Source organism: Lethenteron reissneri, chromosome 72, assembly GCF_015708825.2.
Source record: "Lethenteron reissneri isolate LAM-NWPU_2019-01 chromosome 72, ASM1570882v1, whole genome shotgun sequence".
NCBI classification, from domain to species: Eukaryota; Metazoa; Chordata; class Hyperoartia; order Petromyzontiformes; family Petromyzontidae; genus Lethenteron; species Lethenteron reissneri.
Genome location: NC_083850.1, coordinates 7,592,368 through 7,608,063, shown reverse-complemented (window position 1 = coordinate 7,608,063; position 15,696 = coordinate 7,592,368). Strand labels below are relative to the sequence as shown.

General features: G+C 49.6%; 1 protein-coding gene across 3 annotated transcripts; it reads right to left on the bottom strand.

The window, feature by feature from the left end:
- Positions 1-9,296: 9,296 nt before the first annotated feature.
- Positions 9,297-15,589, bottom strand: LOC133361390 (zinc finger protein 239-like). Of its 3 annotated transcripts, XM_061580323.1 has the most exons (4): positions 15,205-15,589; positions 13,693-13,817; positions 12,659-12,709; positions 9,297-12,541 (listed from the first exon to the last, which is right to left on the bottom strand). In XM_061580323.1, exon 4 carries the CDS (start codon positions 12,529-12,531, stop codon positions 11,464-11,466), a length of 1,068 nt encoding a protein of 355 aa, XP_061436307.1. In that variant the 5' UTR covers positions 12,532-12,541; positions 12,659-12,709; positions 13,693-13,817; positions 15,205-15,589; the 3' UTR covers positions 9,297-11,463. The 3 variants fall into 3 exon arrangements, with proteins under 3 accessions (XP_061436307.1, XP_061436306.1, XP_061436308.1); XM_061580322.1 differs by lacking the exon at positions 12,659-12,709; XM_061580324.1 differs by lacking the exons at positions 12,659-12,709; positions 15,205-15,589 and having other exon boundaries at positions 9,297-12,571; positions 13,693-13,958.
- Between the last annotated feature and the right edge of the window lie 107 nt (positions 15,590-15,696).

Below are 15,696 nucleotides of genomic sequence, written 5' to 3'. Positions count from 1 at the left end.
TTCCAAAAATTTCTTGCTGTTTTTCACACCTAAAGTCATGTAGAAGAAAAACAATAAAAAACTAAAAAAATTCTCACGACGTTTCGACTGCAACACGAGCAATCAGGTGTGAATTAACGCAGCAAGAAATTTTTCAAAAAATTTCCTAAAAATTCTTGCTGTTTTTCACACCTCGCCACGTAGAAGAAAAACAATGAAATAAAAAAAAATTCTCACGACGTTTCGACTGCAACACGAGCAATCATCGTCAGGTGTTAAAAACACGGCAAGAAAATTATCGAAAATTTTCAAATAAATTCTTGCTGTTTTTCACACCTAAAGTCGTGTAGAAGAAAAACAATAAAATAAAAATATTAAAATTCTCACATTTCGACTGCAACTCGAGCAATCATCGTCAGGTGTGAAATCCACAGCAAGAAATTGTATTACTTTATTATTTCCCTTCTACGTGACTTTACCGAAAGAACCACTAATATCTTAACACCTGTTTTAGTTGCGAGAAAAGGGGAAAAACCTCTTCTTATATGTTGCTACTGGCAAAGGAGGTCCCATGAAGTAGTGAGCCAGATGAAGACGAATTAAACTTAAGCAGAGGATTAAAGCAAATGCAATCAGTCGAGGGCAGGAGGCAAGGCCCCGCGTGGCTAGGCCCCGCGTTGTAATGTTCAAACCTGGACATCGATTCCAGACTCGCTGCTACTCAATTGATATCCCTACGAGAGAGAGACGGAGAGAGGCTCTACCTGGGTAACAACAATAACCACCACGACAACAACCACCACGATGTTAACTTCTCACCTCGGATCTGTAAGAGCGCGCGCGGTGTAGCAGCTTCCCGCTATAAAGTGACGTCACGCGGCAGCAAGCGGTGACATGATGTCACTGGCGGGCTTTGAACACAATCCCCTCCCCCAACGAGCGGCGGTGTAACTGAATAAATTATGTTAATGAGACGGTCTCATGTGTAGTGATGTGGCGTCGATGTTGAACTTGTCGCAATGAAATAGCGATATTTATGAATAAATTATGTTAATTAACCGCCAGTTGATAGTTTCAGTTTGATTTATTAGGAACTAGCGGTAAGCATCCGGCGTTGCACGGGGGAAATATTTATTGAAAAACTTCTCAAAAAACTTAAAAACATAACATCGTATTCATAAAATTAATACAAATTTTTATAAATTTTTTATTTAAATAAAACCCAACGCGTGGTGGAAAATAAACTTGCGGCTCGCCCGTCAAGATTTGATTCTTTAGATAGCGCAAAGAAATCGAAGGTTGTAGATTTATTTAGAATCGGCCAATTCCCGTTTAATCGATACCACAAACGCTCAGCAGATATCGATACTCGCCACAGACTTCATGGTCATTCCCCCCCCCCCCCAAAATACAAATGTTTATTTTTTAAGAATTTTTGCATGGTGTACATTTTGCAAAGTACTACATGGAAAATTTCAAGTTTGTTGCATGTCGGGAAGTACGCTAAACATTTTGAACAGACAAGACATTCACAAATTTTCCTTTTATATATAGAAGACTAGCTTGACTACCCGGCTTCGCCCGGGAATTGGATTCACCACGCCCGGCCGCCTTTGTCTCCCCAGTGGCGATGTTCACACACCACATCAGTTACTCGTTTGAGGCTGAGTCGACCTAGGGGAAGCCCAGGACCAGTAAAAATAATCGTGGTGGCCGTGAGCGGGAATCGAACTCGGGTCGCCGGGTTCGTAGCGCAGCGCGCTCACCACACATCATCTTTAAAACACAGAAGTGAGATGGCTTTCTAAAGGTAGATCACTGGCCAGAGTTTTTGAGTTGCGAGAGCCACTTCAGAGATATCTTTTAGAAAAACAGTCACCACTGGGGCAGCACATTTCAATGACACAGAATGGGTCGCAAAACCTGCTCACTTGTGTGACATATTCAGCCTGCTCAACGTACTCAATCTGTAATTTCAGGGAAGATCGACAACTCTGTTCAATTCGGCAGATAAAGTGGCTGTATTCAAAGCCAAACTGGAATTATGGGGGTGACGAGTGAACATTGGAACTTAATAATATGTTTCAAACACTAGCAGAGATTTTGAAAGAGACTGAGCCAGGGCCTTTCCACCAGCTGGTGCATTAAAACCTATCTCAGCTTTTAAAAGAGTTTGAGCGTTACTTCCCAACCACAAAAGACCCCCGAACTGGGAAGGAATGGACCCGCGACCCATTTGTGAATAAGCCAGGTGAATCGACTGTCTGTGCTAGAAGAGGATCAACTGCTTGAGATCGCAAATGAAGGTGGCCTTAAAAGTATGTTTGAGACAATTTCAAATCTCGATACGTTCTGGATTGAAGTCAAGGCGGAATATCCTGATATTGTCACAAAAGCACTGAAAAGCCTGCTTCCATTTCCAACATCCTATCTTTGTGAAGCAGGGTTTTCTGCAGTGACAGCAACCAAAACGAGATTATGGAGTAGACTGGACATAGGCAACACGTTTCGGGTGTCACCGTCTCCCATCACCCCCGATGGGACCATCTAGTTACAGGAAAACAAGCTCACGGCTCCCACTGATTCTGCATTATGGTGAGTTGTATAATTATTTCATATTACAATGCAGAGGTGGGACAAAGTCATTGTTATGCAAGTCCAAGTCGAGTCTGAAGTCATCAAATTCATGACTCGAGTCTGACTCGAGTCCAAGTCACATGACTCGAGTCCACACCTCAGAGGTGGGACAAAGTCATTGTTATGCAAGTCCAAGTCGAGTCTGAAGTCATCAAATTCATGACTCGAGTCTGACTCGAGTCCAAGTCACATGACTCGAGTCCACACCTCTGTTACAATGTAATAATAATATAAAGTGCACAATAAATATATTGCGCTTGAATCATCATGAAAGCATCCCCCCCCCCCCGTGAAAAAATTACTAATCGTGATAATACAAAGATTCTCGCTGATCATGTTTTAGTGTAATTCTATCAGGTCTCAGAATTCAGATCTCGCCGAAGGGAACAGTTCTTATAATTAAGATCATTATGCATGAACTTAGGAAGGAACCACTCAGACACTTCTGTGTTTAGCAACTTTAATTCATAAACAAAAACACAACACTCTAATATGCGAACTCTTATGCTTGTGTAATGCGAGCAAGGATTGAGGGGGGGCGGAGTCTGGGTCACGTGAGGAGAGGGAGGAGTTAGGGTCACGTGGGGGAGAGGATTTAGGGAGAGAACCGGAAGGGGAATGGGGAGTTGAAACGGAGTGAAACGGGAGGCCACGCTGGGCAGTACGGGGAGAGTGGCGCGGTCGCCACGCGGTGGGAGACGTCGGCACCATCAGCCATCGGTGTCAGGATGCAGAAGGCTAGCGAGCGGTGGAAGGCTAGCTGCAGAGCGGAGCAACAGTGAAGCTGCAGACGGAGCAGCGGTGTGGCTGCAGTGCGGAGCAGCAGTGAGGCTGCAGAACGAGCAGCAGAGTGGCTGTGGAGTGATCGTCGGGAGAGACGCTGGCCTGAGCGAGGACGCCGTGTGAACGAGATTCTACGAACCCAAATAAAGGACAACGGAGATCGACATTGAGAAAGAGTCCTTTATTACATTGGTGTCAGAAGTGAAACGGCATGTCAAAACAGCTCAGAAGGAAGAACGTCCCTGCACCATCTTCTGCAGCATCTTCTGACGACGACCTCCCTCCAGCGGTGGCGCTACCGACGATGGAGGGGGAAAGCGACGCTGGGACGAGCGGCGGTCCGGGCGTGCAGGACGTGGCCGCTTCGGTGGGTCCATCCGCGCGAGTGGACGCTGATGAAGGATGGCGACAGGTGGCGGCCCAACTGGAGGCACTGAAGACGGTGTTGGCGCAGTTGTGCGACCTCGTGACGCCGGCGACGACTTCGGGGAGGCCCGGCGGGGAGGAACGGCGGGAAGCCGCCATCTTGCGCCCTCCGCCGCGGGAAGCCGCCATCTTGCACACGTTGCGGAGTGACGACATCTTGTCGCTGCCGCGTGAGTCACCATCGGCGGAGGACGGTGGAGCAAGGACCCGCAGCCGTCATTTAACAACGGTAAAAGAGTTCTCCATCGGCGGCGATTGGAGCGCATTCGCCTGCCGTTTTCAAGCGGCTGTACGATCCACCAAATGGACGGACGCGGAGGCCCTGGAAGTCCTACCAACACTTCTCGACGATGAGTCCGTCAGGTTCTTCCGCTCCATCAAGGCCGACAAGAAGAGGACGCTGCAGGGTGTCTTCGAGGAAATGGCGGATGCGTACGAGCCTCCGGACGATGCCCATCGTAGATTCGTACAGCGGCAACGGGCGCCCGAAGAATCGCCGGTGGCTTTCAGAGGCGCCGTTCTGGAACTGGCGATGGCAGCATACCCCGAGACGGAGCCGGATTTGTTGGAACCCCTTGTGTTGGGCAAGATGCTGGAATTGTCTAGAGACTTGGGGATCCCCATGCCGGTGTGCAGCCATGATAAGTTGACGTCCCGTGCTGCGGATAAGTGCTTGGATGCTCAATTTAATCTCCGACGCTGGAAACAGGTGTCAGCTTGAACGGGGGGCCCCATCGTCGAAGGCAGTGCTACGGGGTGGGACCCTTAGAAGGCGGTCTACGTTCCTGACAAGGGTCCGCAGGAGTTGACGGCCGCCTCCGCCCAGTGGCCTGCTCGGGGGGGTACGGGGCCGAGGTCCGGGCCGCCGGCACGGGAGCGTCGGGACAGAGGGGGTGCCGCGTGTCGAAACGACGTGGAGTGTTTCCGCTGCGGCCGTAAGGGCCACTTCGCCAGGGGTTGTTGGGCTCGCATCCCGGGGCCGTCGTTAACAAAGAGGGGCCACCGATTGACCCGTGTCGCTCGCTGACGCAATGGCGGCGATTGGCACGGAGGGTGGTTGCGGCCGCTACTGGGTCGTCCACTGTACCGAGTTCTATTCAGGGGGTCGAGGTGCGTATTTTGGTGGACTCCGGTGCGTCCGCGACCATTATTTCGGACGTCATTTTCCATCTCTTGGGCATTCCGCTGGGGAGAGTGCGACCGGTTTATGATTCGTGCATAGCGGCGAACGGGGGAAGTATGGGCATTGTGGGCCAGGTGGACGCCAACATATCGATTGGGGGGGTGTCGGCTTCAGGGACCGTTTTGATCTCTAGGTCCCTCGTGGTACCCTGTTTGTTGGGGACCGATTTCCTGGCAAAAATGCCCATTCAAATAACAGTTGATCAAAATTGCATTGAATTACCGGGGGGCGGAAATTTTCGTTCTTGCCGTCGCCATGGGGCCGGTCTGCCCCTGTATGCCAGGTACAGGCGATGTCCGAGGTATCTGTTGACATTCCACCTGGTTCGCAGATGCTTATCCCGTTGAGATATCGGAAGCCAGTACCTGGCGTTGAGGGAGCGGCGGGGGTTTTGTTATCGCCGTCCACGGCTATAACGGGCGGCTCGGCGCTGGTTGGGGCACAAACTATTGTCTGGCCGGGCCAGCCCCCGTTTTTACAAGTGCTGAATGGGAGTGCGGAGAATGTTAGCGTCCCGGCCGGAACGGTTTTGGCTCACGCCACGACCGCGTTCATGGCCCATGACGACCGGGGCCGCCGGGACATGGTAGGGGGGGTTGTGGGGCCTACGGGGCAGGATGATCGTTGGGTTGCCGAGTTGTGTGGGGAGAATTCATCCCTGACCGCAGAACGGTCCGCGCTTCGCGCGCTGTTGCTAAGCTATTCCGACGTGTTCAGCTCGGATGATTTTGACTTGGGACACACCTCCTTGCTTTCCCACCACATTGATACGGGGGACGCCACTCCGATTCGGTTGAACTCGCATCGGTTGAGCCCGACGGAGCAGGATCAGGTTCGCGGTGCAGTGGAGGACATGCTGGCCGCTGACATAATATCCCCGTCTAACAGTCCATGGGGCGCGCCGGTAGTCCTTGTGAAGAAGGATGGGAAACTGCGATTTTGCATCGATTTTCGAAAATTAAACAAGGTGTCCGTCGCAGACGCGTACCCCATGCCGCGTATGGATGATTCCCTCGATGCCTTGTCCGGGGCGAAGTTTTTTCAACGCTGGATCTCTCCTCGGGATTCTGGCAGCTTCCCCTCGATGAGTCCTCGAGAAAAAAGACGGCTTTCCGTACGCCGCAGGGATTGTTTCAGTTTAATTGCCTTCCGATGTGCTTGAATGCAGCCCCCGCCACTTTTCAGCAGTTGATGGAGCTGGTGTTAACGGGTCTGCAGTGGGAGACATGTTTGATTTATTTAGACGATGTCATCGTCTTTAGCCGCACATTTGATGAACATTTACAGAGATTGGAGACGGTTTTTGCTAGGATGCGCTCCGCCAATCTAAAATTCAAACCAAAGAAGTGTCACCTACTGCAACGCTCCGTGCGTTATTTGGGACACAGTCAGTGCGGACGGGGTGGCCATGGACCCAGAGAAGACGGCGTGCGTCCGCAACTGGCCAACCCCGGCCTCAGTTGGGGATGTACGTCGCTTCCTTGGGTTCGCCTCATATTATCGCAGGTTCGTTCCGAACTTTGCTATGATCGCTAGGCTCTTGCACCCCCTTACGGGCAAGGGTCGGAGGTTCAGTTGGGGGCCGCCGGAGGAAGCGGCGTTTGAGGGCCTACGCGATCGGTTGGCGACGGCGCCGACATTGGACTATCCGGATTTTGTTCGACCTTTTATTCTGGATATGGACGCTAGTGACACCGGGATCGGGGCTGTTCTGTCACAGTCCAAGGGCAGCGTGGAACGCGTGGTAGCCTACGGTAGCCATGTGCTGTCCCCGGCAGAAACCCGCTACTGCGTTACTCGCCGTGAACTATTGGCTATTGTCTATTTTCTCCGCCAATATCGGCCGTATCTATACGGCCGTTCGTTTATTGTGCGCACGGACCATACGGCTCTGCAATATGCCCTGAGAGTTGACCAACCATCTGGCCAACTTGCACGATGGTTGGAGACCCTGCAGGAATTTTCCTTCGACATTCAATATCGTAAGGGGGCGTGTCGTGTCAGCTGTCAAGGTGCCTGGGGCTCTGGTGTGCCCAGGACCGGCCGATGGGGTTCTGAACCTGCCGCGCTCAGTATGGATTCGTGAACAATTGCTTGACGACACGTTGGGGGCTTTACGGAGTCGGGCTGTGAAGGGAGCGGGGGGACTGCTGTCCGGTGGGACGCCGGGGGCCGCTCTCCGGGATGGTTTGCTCATGTGGAGGGAGGGGTTGCATGACCGCTGGCGTCTGGTGGTACCGTCGTCATTACGGTACGAATTTATTCGGACTCTGCACTGCGACACTTTGTTACATCTCGGGGTGCAGAAAACTTTGCTAACATTGCAGCGAGACTACTTCTGGCACGGCATGACAACGGATGTCGTCGGACACATTCGGGCGTGTCCCGAGTGTGCACGGCGGAAGCCGCCTAAAAACCCATATGTGCCGCCGGTGCAGTCTATACAGGTGTCTCGAATCAACGAGTTGGTGGCGCTGGATATTTTGGGACCTTTCCCGCCATCCGCTAGGGGTAATAAATTTGTGCTGGTCGGGGTGGAATAATTCTCGTTGGCCGATGGCTTGGCTTGGCCCTTACCCGACCAGTCGGCGGCGTCTATCACGGACGCCTTCCTGTTTGGATATGTACTGGACAAAGGGGCGCCGGAAAGGCTACTCACGAATCAGGGGCGAAATTTTTCTTCTAAATTGTTGGCGAAGTGTGCGCTGCTCTGGGAACCAAGAAGGTTCGTACGTCTCCCTACCACCCGCAGACGGATGGCATGGTGGAACGGCTTAATCGGACGCTGTCGGCCATGTTATGTCACGGTTGACGAGAAACAAGCTGATTGGGACTTGCATATACCTGGGGTACTCTCCGCGTATCGGATGACGCCTCATGCGTCCACAGGGTATTCTCCATTTTTTCTAATCTACGGCCGCGAGAATGTGCCGCCGGTGGAAGTACAGCTGGGTACGGGGGCGAAGGGTCCTGTTAAGCCTCTCCCCGAGTACATTCAGGACACTGTTCGATGCGTCGCCGAGGCACGGGAGGGGGCCCGATTGGCTACTGCCAAGACTCAGGCGCGGAACGAGCGTTACGCCCGGCGCTCGACCGGTAAATGCCCCTGGCGAGTGGGTGACATGGCATGGCTGCACTGCCCGCAGGTGCGGCCGGGGACCTCCCCTAAGCTTCACAAACCATGGCAAGGGCCAGTTAAGCTTATTGAAGTCCCTAACCCGCAGTCCGCGCGGGTTCGATTTGGATCGCGGCGCTGGTACGTCCATACGTCTAGGTTGAAGCTCTACGTGGCCCCGCGGAAGGATGCGTCATCTCCTGATGTTGCCTTGCCGGTGTCTGTTGCACCCGACGCACCTCTGCCCTTGCCTGTTGACCCTGCAAGCGCGCCTGTCGTGCCTTCTACAGACGAACCAGCCGTGACGCAGGCGGATGCGGCGAATCCTGCTCTGGGTGGGCCTACCACGGCGACGGGGCCACTTGACCCCGCTGCCCCTCCAACCCCACCACAGACACGGTTGCGGGAGACCCTGGACTTGGGTCTCTCTGGGGAATGGGACCTTGGCGTTGACGGGCCTCCTACAGCGGCCGGCGGTTCTACTCCCGTCGCTCTTAAAACCCCGTCGCAATCTCGGTCTGTGGGGGGGCCGCCGCCCGTTCGGGACGGGCCGGCGACCCGCACGCGTTCCAAATCCCTTTCCTTTCGTTGTTTTCTTGTTGTTGTTGTTCTTGTTATCGTTGTTATATTCTCCGTTGTCCGGTGATGCCAGATGGTTAAAATGTTGCTCGCATTATTTTATTATATTTATTGCAGCCGGGGACGGCTGGGTTTTCATCAGGGGGGGGGTCATGTAATGCGAGCAAGGATTGAGGGGGGGCGGAGTCTGGGTCACGTGAGGAGAGGGAGGAGTTAGGGTCACGTGGGGGAGAGGATTTAGGGAGAGAACCGGAAGGGGAACGGGGAGTTCAGACGGAGTGAAACGGGAGGAGGCCACGCTGGGCAGTACGGCGAGAGTGGCGCGGTCGCCACGCGGTGGGAGACGTCGGCACCGTCAGCCATCGGTGTCAGGACACAGAGGGCTAGCGAGCGGTGGAAGGCTAGCTGCAGAGCGGAGCAGCAGTGAAGCTGCAGACGGAGCAGCAGTGTGGCTGCAGGGCGGAGCAGCAGTGAGGCTGCAGAACGAGCAGCAGAGTGGCTGTGGAGTGATCGTCGGGAGAAACGCGGGCCTGAGCGAGGACGCCGTGTGAACGAGATTCTACGAACCCAAATAAAGGACAACGGAGATCGACATTGAGAAAGAGTCCTTTATTACACTTGGAATTGTCAACACAGTACTCCTGGAGATGTGCTCCTCATTGATCCGTACATTTAACCCTCAATGATTACGTTGTTAAACTGGGTAACAGAGGAATCGGTTCATTTCTCAGAGTAACGCGAGGATATACGGCGATAGGAAAAAGTCCTTAAAATAAATGTGACGATATTCATACGAACGGCAATAAAGAAACATGTCCCGATTGTAAAAGTAGACCTCAATGAATTCATTGGTAGATTATACAATTAACTATATGTCTTGGAACAATGGTGTGCGGCAGTGTGCCTGCTTCAGCAAATGCTTATCAATTGGCTAAGGCGTCAATAAATTAGCGGGCAAGATTCTGTGATGAAAAGAAAGATTTCAACGCAATAGTCTCCCTGAGAGTGTGTGGATTCGTAACATAGGTTTCTAAACGTTAAGTTTCATCAATGAATTAATCGGTACAGTTAAAATTAACAAAAAGAACGACTAAAATACCTCTCAACGACCGTATCCATGTGACTCAATGGGCAGCAATGTTCTTCATTATCAGCTAATAGTTGACGCACTCTTATCATTCTTCTTATTATTAGTCCTGGTATGTGCTGTATGTGTGTGTTTGGTGGTTTTGTCTCCTTGATCAATTCTTTGCGTCAAGCAGACGCTGGGTGATACGTGGTATGTGAGTGTGGGGGAGGGTCATACACACAGCTTCCTCGCTCTCTCTCGCTCGGCGGCAGCTGGAGCTGCTGCCCACTGCTGGATGAAGAGTCAGCACGACGCTTGCCGTCAGCGGCGCGCGATGATTCCGTCGTCAGATAGCGCCCGCAGCTTGTCTGCTGGTCGCCGTTCCTCACTCTTGTCTTGGTTCACAGCTGGTGCTGGTCGGTGTGTGTGGGTTGAACCCACGGCGCTCTCGCTGGCGCTCTCCCCTTCCTCACGGGAGGCTGGTCAGGCTCTTTCCCCTGCTGAATGAGCTGAGTCGGCACGATGCTTGTCTTTGAAGGTGATTGACAGAGCTCGCCGCTCGTCCGCTGGCAGCTGACACCCTTGCTCGGTGGCGCTGCTGCGCTCTCTCCGGCCCCGTGCTCTCTGGCGATGCCTGGTTGCACGTGCAGCTGGTTCTCTGCGATGCTGGCTTGGTCGATGCTTGGGCTTCCACCCTTTCTCCCGGTTGATTGCTCATCGTTGCTCGTCACTCTATCTCTCGGGCTGCAGCTGCTCGTGGGAGCTGGCACTCAGTGTAAAATAACTTTGAGTGATACTTCTTCTGCCAGCGCTGAGCTCGTACTAGGTAACCCATTGCTACTCGGCAAGCCTCTTCATCCTTGGTTGATTGCAGAGTCCAACCCCAGAGCTTGCTGCTTGCAGTGAGTCAACTCTTTGCAATGATTTCGTAGACTCGTGGCTTCTGCTGGTGCAGCTCGTTGACGATGTGCCAGTCACAGGGGCAGGGTCCCCGGAGCCTGCCGATCGCAGCTGCTTGTGGGAGCTGGAACTCACTCTCAAAACTTGTTAGTTGTATTCGCACACTTCTTGAACAACTGTGAAAGCTTAGTACAATACAACTTATCGCAATCCTTGACTTTGCAAGCGACTCAAAACACAATACCAATTGTTGATCTCGAGGCCATGCCCCGGAGTCTGCCCGTTGCAGTACTCTCTGTCGCTTGTAGTCTTCTGTAACTTGCAGTAGTCTCGATGTATGGGTCATGCCTCTGTTTTTACGTGAATTCTCTCCCCTCGGATCACCGTGTGGTTAGTCATAGGACACAACATATGCATTGTCTTTGAAACTGATTGGTCCACACCAGAGACAGCTTTCTTTCGAGCCTAGTATCAAACGGTGTTAATCCAGAGGACGCCAAAAGGTGTGCTCTTCGAGTGTTTGTGATGAGATATGATACAAAACTCCGAGTTGCTGAGGCAATTAAGCAAGCCCATATAAATGCTATATTATTATAACATAGTGAATGCTTGGGAGCTTATTGGCTCTCGATCCTAGTTAGAGTTCTACCCAACCCACAGGTCCGCAAATACTGACCGCTCTTACTCTGCAGGTTGAACCTAGGAATGTAGTGTTCAACTTCACGTTATTTTCATTAAAGGCCCGTGACAAATGTGAATCTATTGGAGCTTCATTGTCTCAAGCTTACACATCTACAGGTTCTCCATTTGACTTTGTATTGTCAAAAAGTCCACCCACACCTCCACTTCCACAAACTGCTGGGAGTTGCCTCGCTCTGCCTCACAGTCAGAATTCTCCTCCTGCTTCACGTTGCATCCATTTATGTGAAGGTCCGATTTTGGAGTTGAATGTTCATCTTCACATTTTACCTTCACTTCTTCGCTCTTCACTATCACCTCTTCACATTTCACCTTCGCCTCTGCAAATTTCACCTTGATACATTTCATAGTGTCCAAGCTGGAATTTACTTCTGGTTCTTTTTTCACGAGGGATGGGCTCATTGCAGCACTTTGACTTTCACAAGTCGATTTCAGACTACACTCCTTGGGGGTCTTCTGATGCCTGTGTGTTCTCTGGTGTGTATTAAGCTGTGTTGACTGTTCAAACGCCTTCCCGCACAGAGTGCACTTGAAGGGTTTCTCTCCTGTGTGTGTTCTCTGGTGCTTTTTAAGATTTGATGACTGTGAAAATGCCATCTCACACACACTGCACTTGAAGGGTTTCTCTCCTGTGTGTGTTCTCTGGTGCGTTTTAAGATAAGATGAACTTGAAAATGCCTTCCCACACACAGTGCACTTGAAGGGTTTCTCTCCTGTGTGTGTTCTCTGGTGCTTTTTAAGATTTGATGACTGTGAAAATGTCATCTCACACACACTGCACTTGAAGGGTTTATCTCCTGTGTGTGTTCTCTGGTGTATTTTAAGATCAGATGAACTTGAAAATGCCTTCCCACACACAGTGCACTTGAAGGGTTTCTCACCTGTGTGAGTTCTCTGGTGTATTTTAAGATTAAATGAACTTGAAATTGCCTTCCCACACACAGTGCACTTGAAGAGTTTCTCTCCTGTGTGAGTTCTTTGGTGTGTTTTAAGAGCATATGAATCTGAAAATGCCTTCCCACACACAGTGAACTTGAAGGGTTTCTCTCCCATTGGAGATCTCTGGTCCTGTGTAAAATTTCCAGTAGAATCCATGCTGTTTGCATACTGGTCCCATTGTTGTCTTTGTCTACCGAGCCGCGCTGAGTGCTTTTGCTCCATCAGACCAATTCTGCAGAGGAAGCATCAGAAGAAGCATCAGCTGCAGACAGAAAAAAAATGTCCACACCATCTTCATGAGTATCGAGGCAAAGAGGAATGAATATATACACAGTCACACATGACTTACACGTCTATATTTATCCATATCTTCAAGATTATCCCCAATTCATCACACGGGCTGTTAAGGCACACAAAGAGAGGGCAAAAGGTTATAAATATGCCTGGAAGCCCTAGTATCTTCAAAATAAATGTTAACCCAAAACACCAAGCACACAATTTCGGCTGCCTGGCTGCAAAAGTAGTATTTATAAAAGCAAAATTCAGCTCATATAATAAAGGCTTTTGGGAATAATGCTATTTGTATTATGCAGAAATGCAAAAATAAATGTTCAATCGCAACTTTAGAGGTGTGAAGCCAGGCTCAAATTTGCTTGAATGCTTGGATGAACAGATCTAACTTCAGCAGCATGTGCTGTTAATTTCCTGTTTCCATTCTTCCAAAAAATTCCAGAGGGAAACTAAAATAAACGATTGCTTTGATTTAACCTCCATGTTGAATAGTTAATATAATTTACTGCAAATACAAACTTGACACAGTCACACACTGGCATGGTAAAAAGTGGTGGTGTGTCCAGAACCATGCCTGGCCGCCTTCATCTGCTCAGTATTGACGCTTCCTCCCTTCATCATCTAATTAATTTAAGATCAATCAACATAGCAGAGGCCCACAAGCAGTTGAGCTTTCACTTATCAATCATTTTTGATGTCGCTGATAATCAAACTAATTGTTGAGTTCATAATGCAGTGAAATAACTGCACCACAGCTCCCCACAAAGATAAACTCTTAAATACACATACATTCCACATGCATCATTAACATATATAAACAAAATCCACCATTCATGACGAATTGCAAGTAACCTTATCCCAGTGCTAATGCCATGATAGGTGCAATTTAAGGCCATGTAAGTGTGGATTCCTTGTCAGCAGGTAATGGGAATGATCCAGGTGTCAAAGGATGACTGGCAGATGAACCAGCTGTGCTCCCCACTACCTTGCTGGGTTTTAGGAACCCAGCGTACCACGTATTCATGTTGGCGTCGCTCTTCTGACCTCATCGTTGTTGCAGAGAAAATATCTATTAACTGCCCTGCAGCATACCTCACGGACCTCCTCCACAGAGGCCAATCTTGACACTGCCGGCACCAGTCATCGGCAGGTCCGATCACCTCCACATCCTCCAATCTCTTCTCTGGTCAATGCCATGCCTGTTCAGCCCCTAATATCTGGACAAACAAAAGATGCTTGAGCATGTAGTGTCTGGGAATGCGGGATTCATGACCAAACAAATGCAGCCTCGCCTGCGAAAGAGACTCAAGATTATATTCTATATTGACATCTTCAGGATCTGTAAGCTTCTAATACAAAATAAGTCTGGTTGGATAGATGAATCATAGGCAGGACAGCCTTCATGGTATAAGCCAGCAGAGATGGTAATTTAAATAAGTTAATATTCTGAATCCACATAGTAATATGTGGCCAAGAAGAATCACAGCTTTATTCGTTAGTTTCTAAAATGCTTTTTCTGGTGAGGGTCGCGGTGGCAGCATGCTGAGAAGGGCAGTCCAGGCCTCCTTTTCCCTGGCGACAGACTCTAGCTCATCCTGGGGAATTCCCAGGCATTCCCAGGCCAGCCGAGCGACATAGTCCCGCCAGCGTGTCCTGGGCCAGCCCTGGGGTCTTCGACCCAGTGGGACGTGTCTGGTAGAGATCCAGGGGAAGTCTATTGGGGGGCATCCTTACATATATTCTATATTGATATCACCGCTCGAGGCAGGCAATCAGGTGTGAAAAACAGCAAGAACATTTTCAAGAATTTTCCAAAAATTTCTTGCTGTTTTTCACACCTAAAGTCATGTAGAAGAAAAACAATAAAAAACTACAAAAATTCTCACGACGTTTCGACTGCAAGACGAGCAATCAGGTGTGAATTAACACAGCAAGAAAATTTTCCAAAAATTTCCAAAAAATTCTCGCTGTTTTTCACACCTAAAGTCACGTAGAAGACAAACAATGAAATTAAATAAATTCTCACGACGTTTCGACTGCTACACTAGCAATCATCGTCAGGTGTGAAAAACACGGCAAGAAAATTATCAAAAATTTTCAAAAAAATTATTGCTGTTTTTCACACCTAGTCACGGAGAAGAAAAACAATAAAATAAAAAATAAATTCTCACGACGTTTCGACTGCAACACGAGCAATCGTCAGGCGTGAAAAACACAGCAAGAAATTGTATTACTTTATTATTTCCCTTCTACGTGACTTTACCGAAAGAACCAAGAATATCTTAACACCTGCTTTGTTGCCAAAAAAGGGGGGGGGAAAACCTCTTCTTATATGTTGCTACTGGCAAAGGAGGTCGCATGAAGTAGTGAGCCAGATGAAGACGAATTAAACTTAAGCAGAGGATTAAAGCAAATGCAATCAGGCGAGGGCAGGAGGCAAGGCCCCGCGTGGCTAGGCCCCGCGTTGTAATGTTCCAACCTGGACATCGATTCCAGACTCGCTGCTACTCAATTGATATCCCTACGAGAGAGAGACGGAGAGAGGCTCTACCTGGGCAAACAACAACAACCACAACAACAACCACCACGATGTTAACTTCTCACCTCGGATCTGTAAGAGCGCGCGCGGTGCAGCAGCTTCCCGCTATAAAGTGACGTCACGCGGCAGCAAGCGGTGACATGACGTCACTGGTAGGCTTTGAACACAATCCCCTCCCCCAACGAGCGGCGGTGTAACTGAATAAATTATGTTAATGAGACGGTCTCATGTGCAGTGATGAGGCGTGGATGTTGAACTTGTCGCAATGAAATAGCGATATTTATGAATAAATTATGTTAATTAACCGCCAGTTGATAGTTTCAGTTTCATTTATGAGGTACTAGCGGGAAGCACCCGGCGTTGCCCGGGGGAAACATTTCTTGAAAAACTTCTCAAAAAACTTAAAAACATAACATATACAAATGAAAATTTTTTTTGATTTTCATCTTATTCATGAAATTAATAAAAAATGTAATTTTTTATAAATTTAAATAAAACCCAACGCGCGGTGGAAAATAAACTTGCGGCTCGCCCGTCAAGATTTGATTCTTTAGATC